Source organism: Schistocerca nitens, chromosome 1 (genome assembly GCF_023898315.1).
Source record: "Schistocerca nitens isolate TAMUIC-IGC-003100 chromosome 1, iqSchNite1.1, whole genome shotgun sequence".
In the NCBI taxonomy this organism is placed as follows: Eukaryota; Metazoa; Arthropoda; class Insecta; order Orthoptera; family Acrididae; genus Schistocerca; species Schistocerca nitens.
Genome location: NC_064614.1, coordinates 593524353 through 593542842, shown reverse-complemented (window position 1 = coordinate 593542842; position 18490 = coordinate 593524353). Strand labels below are relative to the sequence as shown.

The 18490-nt window shown below is 41.0% G+C and overlaps 1 protein-coding gene across 5 annotated transcripts in view; it reads left to right on the top strand.

Moving 5' to 3' along the window:
• The window catches only part of LOC126256060 (exonuclease mut-7 homolog), a 227486-nt gene that overhangs the window by 180818 nt on the left and 28178 nt on the right, over positions 1–18490 (top strand). For all 5 annotated transcript variants that reach the window (XM_049955452.1, XM_049955454.1, XM_049955455.1 and 2 more), the window contains exons 14-15: positions 12780–13007; positions 13784–13912. In XM_049955452.1, coding sequence (XP_049811409.1) covers positions 12780–13007; positions 13784–13912 — 357 coding nt within the window. The remainder of the gene's footprint in view (positions 1–12779; positions 13008–13783; positions 13913–18490) is intronic.

The following is an 18490-nucleotide window of genomic DNA, read 5'->3' as shown; positions in this document are numbered from 1 at the left end:
TCGTGCAGGGGGTTTTTATCACTTAATCTGTTTGTGTCACACTTGGTGTGATTTTAATTCCTTTTGTCTGGTCTTGGTCTGTGTCGTCTCTTGTCATCTCCATAGCCAGTTGAGAGTCTGTATGCAGAAGCTGCCGAACTACTGCTGTCATATCGACATAATTTTCTCCTCAGCAGATATGCATGCCATTTGTCTGCTGTGCCTGGCCAGCCATCCTATGCTTCCTTCTTCAATGACTCCTTTGATTGCCAGTATGGGACCTGTCCCTCTCCTCTGTTACCTCTTGGAGTTTGCTTTCGGCTTTTGCTCTGGCAGCTTAACTTCACACTACCTGCCACTGTCCTGATGGGTGTGAATCCTTCACCACCTTGACTTTGTGTGGCGACCTGTATTCACCTTGGCCTTCAGTCGCTTTCTGAGGACACTACTACAGCCTCACTCTATCGCTGTAAGTTTCTTGACCTTTACACAGAACTTCGCAATAATGTACACTGATGGCTCTCAGGCTGACCATAGTGTTGGGTGTGCCTTCGTCATTGGCACTGATGATTTTTGGTACTGGCTTCTTCAACACTGCTCAGTATTTACAGCAGAGCTCTTCACCCAATATCAGGCCACGCAATACACAGACTTTTCAGTTGCGTCATTTGCCTGTGTGTGTGTGTGTTGTACACTAACCATCTCTTAGTGCAATGTATCCTGGAAAGCTGTCACTTGCTCACTCTTAATGGAGTCACTATGATTTTTATGTGGGCTACTGGTCACATCACTCTGATGGGAAATGATGCCACTGATGCTGCTGCCAAGGCTGCAGTCCACGTGTCTGAGGCTGCTAGTACTTCCATTCCCTCCAGTGATCTCTTTGTTGCCGTCTGTCAGCAGGTGCTGTCACTTTGGCATCACCACTGGTACTCCCTTCCCCCAGGTGGCTCACCGCTCTTTGGTGGGTTCTTGCTTGGCTACCACGGATCACCAGCCTTTGCAGCATCTTTTCCCTTCTGTGCATGTATCTCCTCTTGCTCTTCTTTTTCCCCTTCTTGGGTAATATATCTGGGATGTTTTTCAGAATGTGTTACGCATTTTCAGTGGCTGACATCAGAACAGTCTCGCCACTGTTTTTCATTGCTTTTTGTTTCTTCGTTCACCTTTGCTATCCTTCCTCTGCTTCGGCGTTCAAGGTTCCTCTTTTTCTTCTTCCTCCTTGTGTGCCCTTGAAGGCCAGCCCATACGTCTGACACTTGACAGGTGACTGGATAATACGTAATTCCCAGGCCAAGGTCAACAGGTATTGTTTGCACGTACCCCTTGGTACAGGCCAGATCAAGGAGTGGTGATAGGCTGAGCTGCTGCCTTCCCGAGTTGCCGGTTGGTCCCTCTGTTGTGTTTGGGACGTGCGTCCCCTTCTGAGGGGGCCTGCAGTTGGAAGGAGTGCGCCATCGGATACACAAGCAATATTGGGGATTTTTTCACAATGAGCCAATCATCTACACAGTCAGTGGCTACAAAATGTAAATGGAATGAGACCAACAATTCAGAGACTTTCCCAGCTCCACCAAGTTTCCTCGTCGTTTCCTGTATTGAAGACAGTCAGTCCTTCGCAGTGGTAAATCTTTGTATTATTCAGAAAGGCATTGATGCAATTGCTAGCGCTGTGAAACCCTGATCTCGTTAACGCAATGATACTTTGCTTTTGGAGACTACTTTTGATTCTCAAGAGTAACAACTGCTCGCAGCATCACTCCTTCATGGCTATCCTGTTCATGTCAAGGCCCATCAAACACTGAATTCTTCTTGTGGTGGTATTTACACTAGGGTGCTCGATGGTCTGACAGAAGCAGAAATCCAAACGTACCTCTCTGATCACGAGCTACTTAAATGGTAGGCCTGAAAGGACAGAAATAATACTGCCATGAAGACTTAATACGTCCCTCTGGCCACCCGACATCTGAGTTTTCCTCTGCTAACCGGAAAGGCTTGAAGAAGTCAAACAAAGGCAGGCAGTCTTCTCCTTCGCCGACTTGAAGATCATCTTCGATGATGTCACCACATGATACCCATGCCTGGCCACCCTCCGTGTAGCCGTTGTGCACCACTAACCTTTTTGCTGCACAGGCTGACACCAGAATAACTCCAAAATTCCTGTAGATCTCTTGGAGCAGGATCCTCTTGTCTCGCTGCCATTCAGCAGCCACCGAGGTGACACCCCTTCATGTTTTCCTCATCATGACTGTGATCTGTGTGCAACGTGTGCTGGAGTCCCTTGGTGTGGAGCCCGTACAGCCCCAAATCCAGGGTTTTAACTGCCTGCCACCCTGGTTACTGGAGACGCCCAGAGTGATTTGAGATTTGGTGCAGTACAAGAGAGATTGAACTCCTGCCACCGTTTTTAATTCTACATTTTCTGATTTTCTACTGTTTTATCTGAGCACCATGGCTATGTGGCTGTTTCTTATGGATGGGCTGAAATGGGGATTCCGTTGGTTGCTCTGTTGTCTTTCCAGATCATGTCCTCAAGGTCCGACTGCCTCAAACATTTACTGTCTTTGATCCAGAATTGTCTGCAATCTTGCAGGCACTGTAGCAGATGAGACGTTCACTCATTGCAACATTTGTATCCCACAGTTAAAATAGTCCAGACCATCCAGGATGCCCTCCACCAACTAAAATGACTTGGGAAGGAGGTGGCTCTCTGCTGGGTTCCAGGGATCATTGGCATTGCTGGGACCGAAAGGGCAGATCTCACAGCCAAGGAGGTGTGTCTTGATCCACAAGTCTTTCAGTGTGCCATCCCTCTGCACGCACTCACCTCACTGTTGAGCTCCCGTGTCATGCGTCAATGGGAGGATGAGGACTGACTGACAATAAGCTCTGTTTAGTCAAGCCCACAACGCGCGTGTGGTGTACTTCCTTCCAGCCCCGTAGACAGGACAAGGTTCTTCTCGCTTGGTTTCGGATAGGCCACAGTCCTATGCGCATGGCTTCCTGCTGTGGCGAGAGGACCCTCCAATGTGTGGCGCTTGTGGCATCCAGGTCGCTGTGCGCCACATTTTATTAGATTGCGTTCTATTTTCTGCCCAGTGGGCCACGGCTGACTTGACTGTGGATCTGCCATCTCTTTTAGGAAATACTCAAACGAATGTGGTTAAAGTTTTAAAGTTCTGTGATTTGTCCAATATTTTTACCAAGATTTTAGGGAGAGGGTCTTAATTTGTTCACAGGTTGACTGGCTCGCCCATATTTTATGTAAGTGGCCAGTCAGTGACAATTTCCTGTGGCATCCTTGATGCTCCTTTCTCTTTTTCCTTATGCTTTATTTTCTTATACAGCTTCTTTTCCTGTATTCTTTGTGTGTATGCTTCCATTTTACTAAGTTTGTCCATATTTGTTTCTTTTAATTTACAGCTACTCTTAGAATTGCAGCGCCACTTGTTCTCTGCCATCAGGAGACGAAATTGCTTCCTCACAACTGCTTTGAGCTCTTGCATTTCTTCCTGGTCCGTTTTGACCTTACCTCCGAGGTCGGCATTCCATTCATGGGGGAGTCATGTTGCTCATATGGGATAACGCTCATAGTCAGCCCATCACCCTCACTACCTTTCATCAAGGTGCTGCAGTTTGCTTTTTCCGTCCTCGCATGACGTTGTCCCATTGTACCTTTCACATCCTTCCATCATCCGATGCCACCAGCGGAGACTTCCTCCAGCTTATTGGGCAGCTGTCTGACCACTTTCTGCTGCTTAATGACTTTAACATGCACCATCACGTTTGTGGTTCTCCCAGAACCTGTCAGACCTTCTCTACGAGCTTAACTTCCTCTGCCTTAACACAGGAACACCCACGTTCCTTTGACTGCAAGCACACCTATTCCTGTATGGACCTATCCTTTCACACTGCCCAGTGTACCCATCATCTCAAGTGGTCCGTTTTCTCTGACTCATACTTGAGTGACCATTTCCTGTGTGCTATCCTTTTGCTTCCTACAACCCCCACCTATGTGCACACCAAAATAGCAGCTTACTCAGGCTGACAGGAGGTTTTACTCCTCCCTGGCGATCTTTGATGACCAACATTTCCCCAGTTGCAATGACCAGGTGCAATACCTTACAAACGTTAACCTTACTGTCGCAGTACATTCCATTCCTCGCACTTCCTCTTTACCGCAGTGTGTCCTGGTCCCTTGGTGGAGTGAGGCATGTCACGACAAAATTCGTGCATGGAGACATGCTCTCTATGTTTTTAACTTTCATCCTACGATGGCAAACTGCATTCATTATAAAAAGAAGTGTGCACAGTGTCGTTGTGCTTTTCGGGATAGCAAGAAAGCTAGCAGGATTACATTCACTAGTTCTTTTAACAGTTCCACTCCCTCTTCCATCATGTGGGCCAACCTCCTGTGGTGGTCTGGGGCCAACATCCATTCTCCCATTTCCGGCCTGATACTAGCAGACAGTGTCATTGTGGATCATATTACTATCTCCAACACCTTGGGCTGCTATTTTGCGGATATTTCGAGCTCCTCCGACTATCACCCTGCCTTCCTCCATCAGAAACAAGCAGAGGCGGCTCTAATGATACCCTTTTCTTCTCAGAATTGTGAGTGTTACAATGCCGCCTTTACTATACAGGAGCTCAGTCATGATCTCGATTCCTCCCACCCCCACTGTTCATATTTGGATGTTGAAGCACCTTTCTCTTGTAGGCAAGGCACTTTCTCTTTCATACATCCCATCGCATCGCAATTTACTAACCACTGCACAGTGTGGATTTTGAGTGCAGTGTTTTGCAATTGACCATCTCATCACTGGGTCCACCCATGTCACAAATCGTTTTCTGCGGAAACCCCAGACTATGGCTGTGTTTTTAAATTTGGAGACAGCTGCTGGAGGACTGGTATCCTCTGTACTACATGTGGGGCTTCTGTGACCAGTGCTCCGTTCCCTTCAGGAATTTTTAAAAGACAGAGTTTTCGAGGTACATGTGTGTTCTGCCTTGTCAGACACCTTTATCCAGGAAAACTGTGTACCACAGGGTTCCGTCCTGTGCATCGTCCTCTTTGCTATCGTCATTAACTCTGTAATGGCCTGTCTCCTGTAGGGCATCTCCGGCTCCCTTTTTGTTGACATTTTTTTGTCATCTGTTACAGTTCTCCACAGAACTGTCTCTGAGCGGCATCTTCAACAACTTCTCGCTCATCTTTACTCGTGCAGTGTCGACGATTGCCTTTGTTTTTCCACTAACAAAACCTTTTGTATGAATTTCTGGCAGCGAAATTGGTTTCTACGACCATCTTTGTATCTTGGTTCTGTTACTGTTCCGTTCGTTGAAAATACAAAATTCCTGATCTCATGCTTGATAGGAAACACTCTTGGTCCTCCCACGCGTATTACCTAGCAGCCCACTGTATCCGGTCCCTGAATATCCTGTGTGTCCTCAATGTTACTACGTGGGTTGCAAATCAAACCATCCTCTTCCGTTTGTACCAGTCCCGTCCGTTCAAAACTTGACTGTGGGTGCTTCATTTATGCACCTACACGTCCATTCTAATGGTTTTGGCGACAAGAGAAGCGGTGCAAAACTATATTGCGAACTTCACACTTCCCTTATTGCAGTTGACTTATTTGAAACGCTTAGCCGATCTTCTCCTCTGAATATGCAGCTGCGTCAATCTCCTCAACTTCTTCTCCGAAGAAATAATGCTGGTTAAAGGAACTAACAAATACTCTCTCTCACTAGAAACAACTCAGTAACCTCATACTTTAAGTTCTGTTCAGGTATATTTTCATTTCCACAAGTTTCACATAAACATACAAATTCTTGTAAGTCAACTACGACAACACCCGTTAGATACAATTAAACCTAATCACAATTGCCTGGTTTTAACAACCAAATAATTTATAGACGTCCCCTGTGTCTTGCTTCGTTCAAAGCTAAGATATGAAGTAAGTTAAAAGTCTATAGTCAAATGTTCATTTTTTTTTACAACAATCACATTCACTAACACATCAAATTCACTAACACATCAAAGTATAATACTTAGTTATTCTTTTTGCTTTTCATCACGGTTTCTGCGACGCTGGCAGCAAACACTTGTCAGTGCCGCTCGTCTGACGCAGCTCCTGTCTTCTCTCGATAAACGTCAATCTTGCACACACAGACATGTGTTGCACAGTAAATAGGCTTTCTCTCACACGTATCTTTAAAATATCGCTTGTTGTAGGCAGCAGAAGTTTGAGTGGTTCCAAAATTTATGTGTAAATTCTCGAAGCACTACATATCCCTCTCCTCAGATCGAACACACGGTATTTTATACATAACCATTATGTACATTAATAATGTACCTAGTATCCACATTTTCATCCTGTATTCTAATTTTTTGTACAATTTTTCCTCACTACCGATTAGTGTCATTATTCGTAGTTGTTTGTATTCTGGGAGACTTTCCGACACTCATAAAATATAATAATGCTAGTGGTATATAGAATTCAAACTTACCAGAATAATCCCTGTAAAATGTGTGACTTCTGTCACGATACTGTCCATTTCCCCTTTTGGAACCGTACCTATACCTTGCATATGGGTTGACCCTATTATGAGTGCACTCTCTCCTTCCGTTTAGGTAGATACGCCCCTCTTGATTCCTACTTTCTTATGGTACAGGTCAATCCCCTTCATGGTGCCCCTGTCCACACAATACAGGTCAGCCTTTCTTAGGTCTGCCTACCTGCCTTCTTATATTCAACAAATGCTGGGTGTGCCCCTCCTTATCCTTTATGAGTAGGCATCATGGCTCATTTCCCTAGTATACATCTTTATGTACACTATAATCACATGTCTTCTGGTAAAGTTACAAATCTGTTTTACACCTCAACTCCACTTCTTGATACATCATTTAGTCCCCGGAGTTCACCCCCACATTCCAATTTAACATTCTTAGTATATACTATGTCTCTATACACCATTCAATATATAATATTTTTACTTAGGTTATAGGAGTCCCACTATCCTACAAATCATCAGAATATTCGTTAGACTAACATTCCTTAATAATTACCCCTATTGATTTCCCTATGGCTTATGTTCTTTTGTCTTATTCATGCCTCCTTCTTATGTATACTCAGAAATCGTTACAGTTCTTATACTTATGACATTGAATCGTCATAATTCTTATAAGTATACATATTTTCCCCTATACACGTGTGCAATGCAGAACCTTCACAATATACAACAATGTGTGTATGTACAATGTGGAACTGTCACAATAAATGACAATGTGTGCATCCTCTCCCCCTACAACGCTTGAAGGTTCTCCCCTTTTGATGTGTAAGATCCTTGTTTGTGTAATTGTATTTTTTGTGTGTATGTGTCAGTGTGTTTGTGTAGCCTGATTTTTCGGCTTACTTGTATAATATAAGTTGTAGGTTATTGGAAACCACGGAAAATGAGGATGACTTCAGCGAGAGAAGTATATGAATATGGAAAGAGGGAAAGATAGACAGATATTCAGAAGAGAAGTAAGAAAGGAAAATGTAGAAATGGTTGCTAAGATCGAAGAAGAGAATGAAGATAGGAAGACAGGAAACCCTTCCCATCCCCCTTCCCCAGGATCCCTACTTCGCCAGTACTTGAGTGAGAAGCCGGGAGAGGTATGGTGTCAAACGTCTCCTACAGAACGGACATTCTCACCTTCACTTTGAAGTCCCCGAAAACAAATCTTAGCAAACCCTATTGAACGGCAAATGGTGAAGAATCAGTCACACTTGTTTGCGAGGTTCATTTGGAAGGTGTGGTGTGTATTCTGTGTTAGCCATGTTGGTACTTACACTACTCACCCCTTCCAAAAACTAATATAAATCCTTCCCTACACATCACATCTCATAAAGGTAAAATTATGTATCATGTTACCACAATTGTGTAATGATTCACATACAATCCCATTTTCTATTACTCTAATATTCTTTGCAGCTTATTAATCTGCACCCAGGTTTACATAGACCAACTGGATAAGAGATTACTTTCAAAGAATAGCTTAGGCAAAAATAAGACCTAACTGTCCACTGATGGCAGGGAAGACTGGCTGGCTAGGCATTACAATCGAGACCACCGCTGACTAGAGCGGAGCGGGAAGGTGACTTAAATACTTATCGGGCACGATCTTCTAACAACCGAGCACTGAGAACACAGACTGTTCTGGACGTAATTGCAGATATATCAAATAGGAATCCAACTGCTTTTAATGAGCATATTATGAAACCTGTAATAGGTGCTTCAGTCCTGTCTCAATATAACAACAAAATTTATCTAGTTGATGACAGCGTGGAACAGAAGCCCACGTGACACATTTGAGACAACCAGTGGTGATACGATCACTTATTGCTATTACTACAAGAAGCAGTATGGCCTTGATATCAATGACTTGCAGCATTCATTGCTTGTCAGCCAAGTAAAGAAAAGGATGCAAGAGAATACTGAACAGCTTATATGTCTCATACCTGACATGTGCTTGATGACTAGAATTACTGATGAAATGAGAAATGATTTTAGAGTGAAAGATATTGCAGCATAAACGAGTGTAACACCAAATCAAAGACAGGCATAGGGTGATGTTATCACACTTCCACACGGATATGTTTCTCTAAATGTGGGTAATAGGATAGTATAAGAATTCAAGAATAGATTACAGGATAGTTTAAGATTTAAAAGGAATTCGGTGCAGGAAAAAATAGCACAGAAGAAACAGTGAAAACAACTCGGGATCCAACGGTCGTCACTCCGCCTGTTAACACAAAACGTTACTGTTCCTGGGGGATATACAACTTTACGTCTTTTACATCGTATTTTCTTTTTTCTGATCCTGTTATAGGATCTACTAAAAGTAAGGCTTTAGGATGTATTACCGCATGTATTCGGTAAGGTCCTTCGTACTTTTGGAAAAATTTGTGTGTCTCCTTCTTCAGGGCAGAGCTCTGAAGATGCTATTTTACGAGAACTAGGTCATCGACCTTGTATTGAGGCTTGGTAGCTTTCTCATTATCTCTACTTACTCGTTGTTGTGCCCTTTCAACCAAGTTCTTAGAAACTGTTGTTTGATTAAGTCATTAATCAACAGTAGGTTACAGGGTGTATACGACCCGGGAAATCCGGGAAAAACCCGGAAATTTTTTCATCCGGGAGAAAACCGTGGAAAACGCGGAAACTTTTCGGAATTCCGGGAATTTTTCATTGTTTTAACTTTCGGTTAATTTTTTGTAATTTTGACTGCAGAATTGATTTTCTAGCAAAGAACGTTGTTGTATCCTGCTACTGGAGAATGATACTGCAGCAATAAAATATAAACGAGAGGGGAAAAAAATGAAACTTTAGTGGCAAAGGAAATGTGCAATTTACAACGAAACCCCGTGCACGCACAAGCGTCTGCAAATAGCACAAATATGTCAAAGGCCTTACGGCGCAGACTGTAATTCTTCGTAACAATGAACTGCTTGCTATGAGCATGACGTCACAACTGTTCACATTAGGTTCGTTTGACCAATTGCCAGCGGTCTGCTGCGTATGCGCATTTGACTCGCGTATAAGCAGTACCTTCTCCCCGCTTCCTGCTACGGCGGTACTTGTAGTTTGGCTGTTAGCTGTATCGGTAGTAGCTGCAAGCAGCCAGATGCAAATGAGAAAAATTTTTCTCGCGCGCCCTAGCTGCCAGATTCGCGCTTGCTCAGAGTTGTCTGAGTTGTAGTGGGGAGGGGGTTAACCTGCACGTGACCCGTGTTTACGTTAAGTGATTTCGCTGCTTCTCTTCGTTTACAGCTCCCACGTGAAATGAAAACAAAACGGATTTCTGTGGCCGTGAGCTATCAAGTGAATTAAAATACATTCACATAATTACGGAGGGCAAAAATATATTATTAATTTCAGTTTTCTGATTTGATTTTATTTCCAAGCTAGTAGCAGTCAAGAATTAATCGCCTTGCAGAACAATGAAGTTATTTTTGCAAGTTTGCCAAAGAAATTTGGCTTGATTAATCTTTCCGCTGAGGCGATCATTTTATTTGAAACAAAGTGTTTCATTCTACAGTATTGGCTAGTTACAACTGTTCACTGAATTTCAAGTGCACGTTATCATCTTTTGCCATGTATGGCATTATGCCATAATAACGAACCAAAAATGAGATCGTATAGTACTGGTACTCCAAGAAAATTTACATCCCAAAAACCACACTGAAAAGCTTAATATCAGATGGGACCTGCTTCATTGTGAATCTGGAAAAAGCCAATTTGCACTTCAAGCTGAATTATGCATTTTAGTATGGTTTACTAAATTCCGATGCTCTTTGGAGTATCCTCTGATGCCCTGTTTCTTTTAAGGTGTAATCTAAGCTCTCTTAGTGCTTTATACAAACGAACATGTGGGCTTCCTACACCACTGCAGTTGCACACGCACAATGTCTGTTTTCTGGCGCTCTCTGGCAACTGGTATGTCGGACCTATTTCTAACAGTCTCCGGATAGTATTGCGAACGGTGGTTAGAAAAGCGTTACTTTCAAAGTAAATTTCTTTTTACCCAAGATGAATTATGTTACGTGTGAGAAAGTGGGATGGATATCTAAATCACAGAGCGTTCGAAACTGAACAGTTTGAGGACCAGCCACTTACAAAAATTCCGAGCCGCGAGACATTTATATCATAGTTTTAAATTTACTGGCACATTTGTGTGATATATTTTAAAGTATAACACACGCAAAAAAGATCAATAATTCATGTGAAAGCTTAGCTTCTGTTGTAGCGTGTTAATCTTAGAGACCAATATTATATGTGAAAGCTTAGCTTTTCTTGTAGATATACGGTACTGTGTACATTAATGTAAACCGTTAACTTTTCCTCTTGTGTGTTCGCGCTATGTTATAAGCGATGTTGCTATTGGTTGACTAAAACACGTGTCCTACGCTCTGTGTTAGAATTGTGTGAACAATATATTTCGTGTCTGTCGGCGCAAAGTGCACTGTGTAAAATAGACCTCTTTGGCATTGTCTAAAACTCTGTGTGCGCTAATTATTATGTTAGGTTCGCTGTAAATTTTTTTGTTCTTGAATGTGCAAATATAGTTATTAGTAAAATGTCCTTTTTTTCTCCTTAATACTTATTCAGCTGCGCAAATTCCAATACTCTGAATAGCTGCTATCATCGGCTGGCGAGATCTCGTGGCTTGAAATATGACTCGCTTACAAAAGGACATATCAACCTCGGTTTCAACGCTCCGGTAACTAACGCGCTGTGTTTGGTGCAATTCGAATTTATACTTTCGTAATACGAAAATATGCAGCGTATATGTTGCTGCTAAACAAAGGTCTTTCCAAAACTTCTCTGCCCCTTCTTTTCTTTTTTTTCCCGGGAAGTTATACGCGATTGTATAAAACGTTAACCATTCAAATGATTGATAAGTTTTACAGTTTCGAGGGAAATTCTACGGTAAACATACCGTCACTTAGCACGGAAAAAGTGTATTTTCGACCGGGAAAAAGCATATTTTTTTAAACGGGATATCCGGGAATTTTTTTTCCTTGTCCCCGTATACACCCTGAGGTTGTTCCGGCCAAGTAAAACATTTAATAAGGGGTTCTCCCACAAAGGGTTTACCTATTACTTCCAAAGATGTTAATCCTGTTGATAAATGTGGTAATTCATTTAAAATAAGTTGAAAGACTGTAACTTTAGTTGCCCGTGACATGTGCTTTTCATAGCGGTAGGTGCGGCATAATTTCCCAATTTCTTTCATAACCCTTTCACACGGGTTAGAAGATGGATTATAGTTGGAGATTAATACTTGACAAATATCTTCCCAAGCTAGAAATTCTTTAAAATCGTTACTAGCAAACTGAGGTCCATTATCGGTGAGAAACCATTTTGGTTTTCCTGCCTCCAGGAAGTATTGTTGCAGACAGTGAATCATGGTTAGTGTATTTGTTTTGGTAATAGGATATAGTTTAACATACTTCAACCAACACTCTGTGAGGACAAAAATGCACGACACTCCTCCCTTTCCTTTCGGAATTGGTCCAAAGAAATCTGCTGCTGTAAGATCGTGTAATGCCTTAGGAATGATTGGCTACATTTTGTATTTAACATGAGTGTTACTTTTACCTTCTGACAGATTTCACAAGTCCTAGTTAAAGATGCTACCTTCTGTCATAGCTTCTTAAAATAATAGAACTTATTTATATGAGCTATACATTTCTTTATTCTGAAGTGTCCATATCTTTATTCTGAAGTGTCCATTCCCATAGAACATGCCACACAATCTCATCCTCCATTAACTTCGGAATACGTATGTACCAACGTTGAGACGTTAAACTGTCCTTCCAAAATAAATTATGCTCTATAATTTTCAATATATATCTGTAAAGTAGGTGTCATGATGGATGTTTTCGGTTATTCTTCGAGCCATATCTTGTACCCTGTTAGTGGATATTCTACTGTCAAAAAAAGTTTTTTGTTCAAATGAGCTCCTTCACAATACATGATTCTTGAATAAATTATGAACTTGTATCCTCTTGAATTTGTGGTACCCCCCCCCCTTTCCCCTCCCCCTCTGGTCCATGTTCTGTCATTTCTGCATGTAGTGACTCATTCTATGTCCAAGTAATTACGATCAGGTAGTACCAATTTATGTGGACATAAAACAACATATATGCACAGTATGAAATATGAGTAAACCATCTTACCAGAATTCCATAATCACTCGGTTAGCTGCACATACAAAGTTTAGAATTAAACATTTATTATTACAGGCTGAATCACCACTTATAATGGGACCACCACCATTTACGGAACCAGTTCCTGCACGTTCTTTGCGAATCGTGTGTGATATGATGGTTGCTGGATTAGGACTACAGCTCCGTATGTGTGGCATAGATACTGTAATACTCAAAGCTGGTCAAAACGATGATCAGTGTGTCAGAATTGCTATGAATGAAGATCGTATGGTGATCACTAGAGGAAAAAACATATACAGACAAGTAAAGTTTACTTTAATCATTTATTTTTTTCAAGAAAATCAGCATTGAAATCATTATTTGTATTACAGATTTGAGTGTAAGTTCCTTTCTTATTTTTATTCAGTTTAGAAACTTGTCATTTCACTTGCATTTGGATGTTATATTGGTTTTAATAGTTGAAAACCAAAGGCAAGGAATTTAGTGTAAACTAATAGATAAAAATTTACTCACCAAGGGGTGACAGGGGAACACACACACACGAAAGGATTTAAATTTTTGCAAGCTCTCGGAGCCAGTGGGTCCTTCTTCTTGTAGAAGAGCTGAAGGGGGAGGAATAGGTGTGCAGAAAAAGGACTGAAGAGGTCAGATATCATAGTAAAGTTCTGACATCTGAACTGTACCCTCAGTCCCTAAACCTCTCCAGTTCTTTTTCTTCACACCTCTTCCTTCCCCTTCAACTCTACTGCCAGGAGGAGGACCCACTGGCTCCGAAAACTTGCAAAAATTTAAATCCTTTTGTGTGTGTGTGTGTGTGTGTGTGTGTGTGTGTTCCCCTGCCACCACTTGGTTAGTAGATTTTTATCTATCTGTTTATATTATATTATCAATAATTGATTATTTTCATAGTTAAATGAAAGGAATTGTTATTCCAAATTTTATCCATTTAAATATCATGTGGTTTCCAGAAGCTCTTTAGTAAATGGTACTTGGTATTATGTAGAGAATTTCAAACATATTTAGCAGTTTATCAAAATACAAAAAAAAATTCTTTTATACTCTGTAATAACATTTTGCAGATGAGCCAGCATCTACCTATGGGTCACTGTTATCTTGTTTCTGAAGGAAATTTAGAGAAACAGTTGAAAGAGGTGTTGGAGTACTTCAATGTTACAGTTACAAAGAAAGATGTTTTTAGCAGGTGTAAAGTAAGTGTTACACAGTGCTTTCTTGTGTGTGTGTGTGTGTGTGTGTGTGTGTGTGTGTGTGACTGAGATACATATCATAAAGATGTCTTTTACTGATTGTCTGCAACAAACATGCAGTTGCTAGACTATGATGAAGAGTACACTAGAGACCATTATGCACCACTTTGACTGTTAGACACAAATAGGAAAAAACCACTAGACTCGTGTTTGTAGCTCTTGTTGAATGATTTTCCATCATTTGTATGCACCTGACAGCATAAAGATGTGGCATGGGAGTCAGTCAGTAGAATTTTGCTGTAAATTTCAGCTAATAATAGTACAAATACTGTTCAGGAATTATAAGAACAGGGAGATGTAGGTGGAAATAGCATGGAGACATAGGGAAGTACCAGATGTATTACATCATGGTGAGACAGAGATTTCAAAATTAAATATTGGTTTGTAGGGTGTACTCAAGAGCAGATATAGGCGCAAATTACAATTTGGTTTTGATAAAGAGGAGTTTGATGCTAAAGAGAGTTGTCAGGAGAAATCAGCGTGTAAAGAAGTGGGATATTGAAGTAATCAAGAATGATGGTGTGCATGAATGTAGATTTTCCTAGCAGATAATAATCGCGTGTGTGAAGTTCTCTGAGGCTGTAGATACTGTGAGTACTAAATATCACAGAAAACAGTTCAACTGGAGAGGAATGGACACACCTAAAAAGAGCAGTCAAATTGGACTGGCAAATATACCGGGTGATCACCAAACGACACGCGCAAGAGATCTTTCATGCGTCTAGCAATATGGGGTGGAGCGCAATCCTGCATAAACATCGTACATTCCAGCAGGTGTTTATCAGCCAGGCTGGGGATGATGTGATTCTGTAACATATCGGTGTACCTCTCACCCTTCACGGTAGCAGTTGCGCCATCTGTTGGAAATTTTATGAACTTTTTTTTTTTTAAATAAAACCTCATGTCATCCCAAGCATGTGTGTCAATTTTTACCTCTCTCTCTACATTATTCCGTGGTTTATTATGTTTTCAAATTTATACACATTTTTTGATCACCCGGTAAATAAAAAGAAGGTAACTGTGAAGAAGCTTTAGATAAAGGAGGGAAAATACAGAAATGTCCAGGAAAATAAAGGTGTACAGGAAAACTAGCTGTGAAGGATTTAAAGCACAAGGAAGCTAAAGCAAAATGCTTGCTGGATAAATGTGAAGAAATGAAAAAGAAAATTAATGTCGGAAGGACAGCTGCAGCTGGTAGGACAGTCTAAATCACTTAGTGAAATAAAAAGACAAGCACTTAACATTAAGAGTGCAAAAGGAATTCCACTGTTAAACGTATAGGAGAGAGCGGGTTGGTGGAAGGGTGCATTATGATGGGCGAATTGTATGCTGACATAATTAATAAGAAATGGGTGTTGATGTGGAAGACATAGGGGATCTAGTGGTAGAGTTATTGTGTGACAGAGCTCTGGAAAACACGTGAGGGATAGATAACATTCCTTCAGAACTTCTGAAGTCACTGGGGAAGTGACAACAAAACAAATATTCAAGTTAGTGTATAGCATCTATGAGACTGGACACATACCTTTGAATGATACATATACCATCCAAACAATTCCAAAGATGTCAAAGACAGGCAGATGTGAGAACTATCACACAATCAACTTAACAGCTTCTGCATCAAAGCTATAGACAGAAATGATATCGCAAGACTGGAAAAGAAATTTGAGTATCTGTTAGATTATGATTGCAAGATAACACTGGCAGAAGAGCATTGAATAGTAGGCAGTGTAAGAGACTTTTACGGGACGGTCAGGTTTTTCAAGAAAGGATATAATACAAGATCAAACAATGGAAACTACAGGTAGGAATATTGACAATGTTGGAAAACACAGATTACTACTTACCATAAAGATAACGTGCTAAGTTGCAGATAGGCCGAATTAAGACACTTAACATATAAGCTTTCGGCCTCAACTTTCCAGAAAAAGAGAAACACAAACACCATTCATTCACACAAGCAAGCACTTCTCATGCACCAAAGACCACCAACTCTGGCAGCTTGGCCCAGAATCAGCCTGAACTGCTGGAGTTGGCATCATGTGTGCGTGAGGTGTGATAGCTTGTGTGAATGAATCAATGAGAATAATCAATTTCTGAAGATATAATATAATTGGATTGATAAAAATCTGCTCGGCAAGCAAGGGCAGTAGTAAACACACATAAAAAGTTAATGAAAAGTGCAAGCCAGTGTCCCCTTCTTCTGGCAGAAGGATTGAAGGGTAAGGAAGAGGAATGTAGGAAAAGGTTTGTAGGAAAGGGACTGGCAAGGTGTAGGAAATGGTGGGAATTATGGAAAAATCACCAAAAACCCTGGATCAGGGAACACTTACGATTGGGATGAGAAGGAAACACTGATTGTTGGAGAGTGCACTGGATGAGATTTAAAAACCTGTGAGCTTAAAGATGAAAGATAGAGTAATAAGCCAGACTGAGATTAAGACAGAGATTATTTGATGAAACATTGTGCAAGCAAGAGTTAATGAGTTAATAAAGGTGGAAAGTTCAGTGCATCTTAAGTGGGGGGGGGGGGGGGGGGGGGGAATCAACAGGTCAGAAAATACGAGATATCAAAAACTAAAACGAAATGAAGAAAGAAATAGTTACCGAGACCAAAGAAATGTGACAGCCATGAACCATGAACTTGGTGCTGTATTACCACACATGCCATATGGATTCTTCCCTCCCTGACACCAGTTTCTACCAACTCCGCAGGTGGGAACTGGCGTTCTTGCCACCCTCCCGGCCTTTATTTTTTGTTAATTTCTGTGATCTCAGTAAGAAACTGATTATTCTCAATAATGTATGAGCTCTTGTAGCCTTCATTCCTTCTTATGTAATCCACTTGTCAATCCCTATTGTTGTCTATTGTGTTCAAACTTGTCTGTTTTCAATCTTTTTTGCTAGTTTACTCATTTATTTATTTGAACCACCTACTTTAACCATCATCTTGCCCTACATCTTTTCTAGTACTGATTTCCATGCACTTAGTCGGAACCATTGCTATTTATTAATTTTCATATACTCTTTGTTTACGGTTTCTCTACACTGCAGGGTTTTCTCCCAATCAACTTTCACCAGTGTACTTTTCTTTTGTTTCCTCCTCATCACTTACCTTGCTTTCATGCAATTTTTTCACAGTTTTGCGCCTTAGCTTTTTGCCAAACTGCAGTGATAGACTGTTCCTGCCTTCTCCTACATTATTTTATTTCCCAAACATAGTGGATTCCATTTCTTCTGATTACTTCTTGTTTGTTTGCTCTGATATTAAGCTTTGTCTGTTTTCATGCCTTTTCCACAAACTTTATCAATCACCAATTATTTTGTAAGTTTGTTCCCATCATAATTTTTTCGTATCATATATTCCCTTTTTTTTTTCCCCCTCAAGACAAATTCTTGCAGTCATTGCCTGTTGTTAAGCCTGATCTGTTCTCAGAATTTTCATGTGAATTTTTCTGTTTTGCCAATCCTTTTCCTTGCTTGTGTTCTTGTTTTCCCTCGTCCACCCCCCCCCCCCCCCCTTCTGCTTCATTTTTTCTGCTCCTACCATCTGTAGTACCCATCAAAACCTCCTTTTTTTCCATTCCATCACATATTCAGTTCATTTGAAAGCATGCTTGTGCACTATCTAAACTATCTTAACACACTCTAGCCTTCATCACTTCATCCCATACCAGTGGTAACTCATGATGATAAGAAACAGTCACAACAGTACAATTTTCTCAACCTCTCAACTAAGGCACTCTCCCTTCCTGAATTACCTGTATTATCCAGGATGTTACTTCAAGCCTTAAATTTTTATTTAATCATGCTACTTTAGTGCAGGACCTACGTACCTTCACACATAATGTCAAGTGAAATAATACATTGCTACCCAGTCCCAAAACATTTCCAACAGGAAACCTAACACTGAACCCTGCTTTTAAAAGTTCCAACCATGATTCCATCTTCATTCCCTAAAAGCTGATGATTCCATCATTATTCTCTCAGTGGATAAGGGATCTACTACTGTGGTACATGACTGACGGGAATATGTAAGAGGGTCTACGCCAGTTGTCTGACACCTTTACATTACAGCATCTGCCATCCAGATCCTATGCCTTTGATAAAAAGCTCCTTAAAAGCCTAGACACATCACTCAAACCATGCTCTCCCACCTTTTACTTCTTCCTAAGGTCCACAAACCCAATCACCCTGGCCATCCCATAGTTTCTGGCTTTAACACACACACTGAACATATATCTGCTTTAGTTGATCAGTACCTGCAACCTATAATGTAAAGACTCTCCTCCTATATTTAAGACACCAACAATTTTATAAATTGTCTGAAATATTTGCCTATTCCTCTTCCATCACACCCCTTGCTTGTCAGCATTGATGCCACTGCCCTATATACCATCATCCCCCTATGTATGTGGTCTGTCTGCTGCTGGACGTTACTTCAAGCAGTGCCCACCTAATTCCATACCTACGATGTTCTTCCTGCTCATCTTAATCAACTTTACGCTTCCAAACAACTAC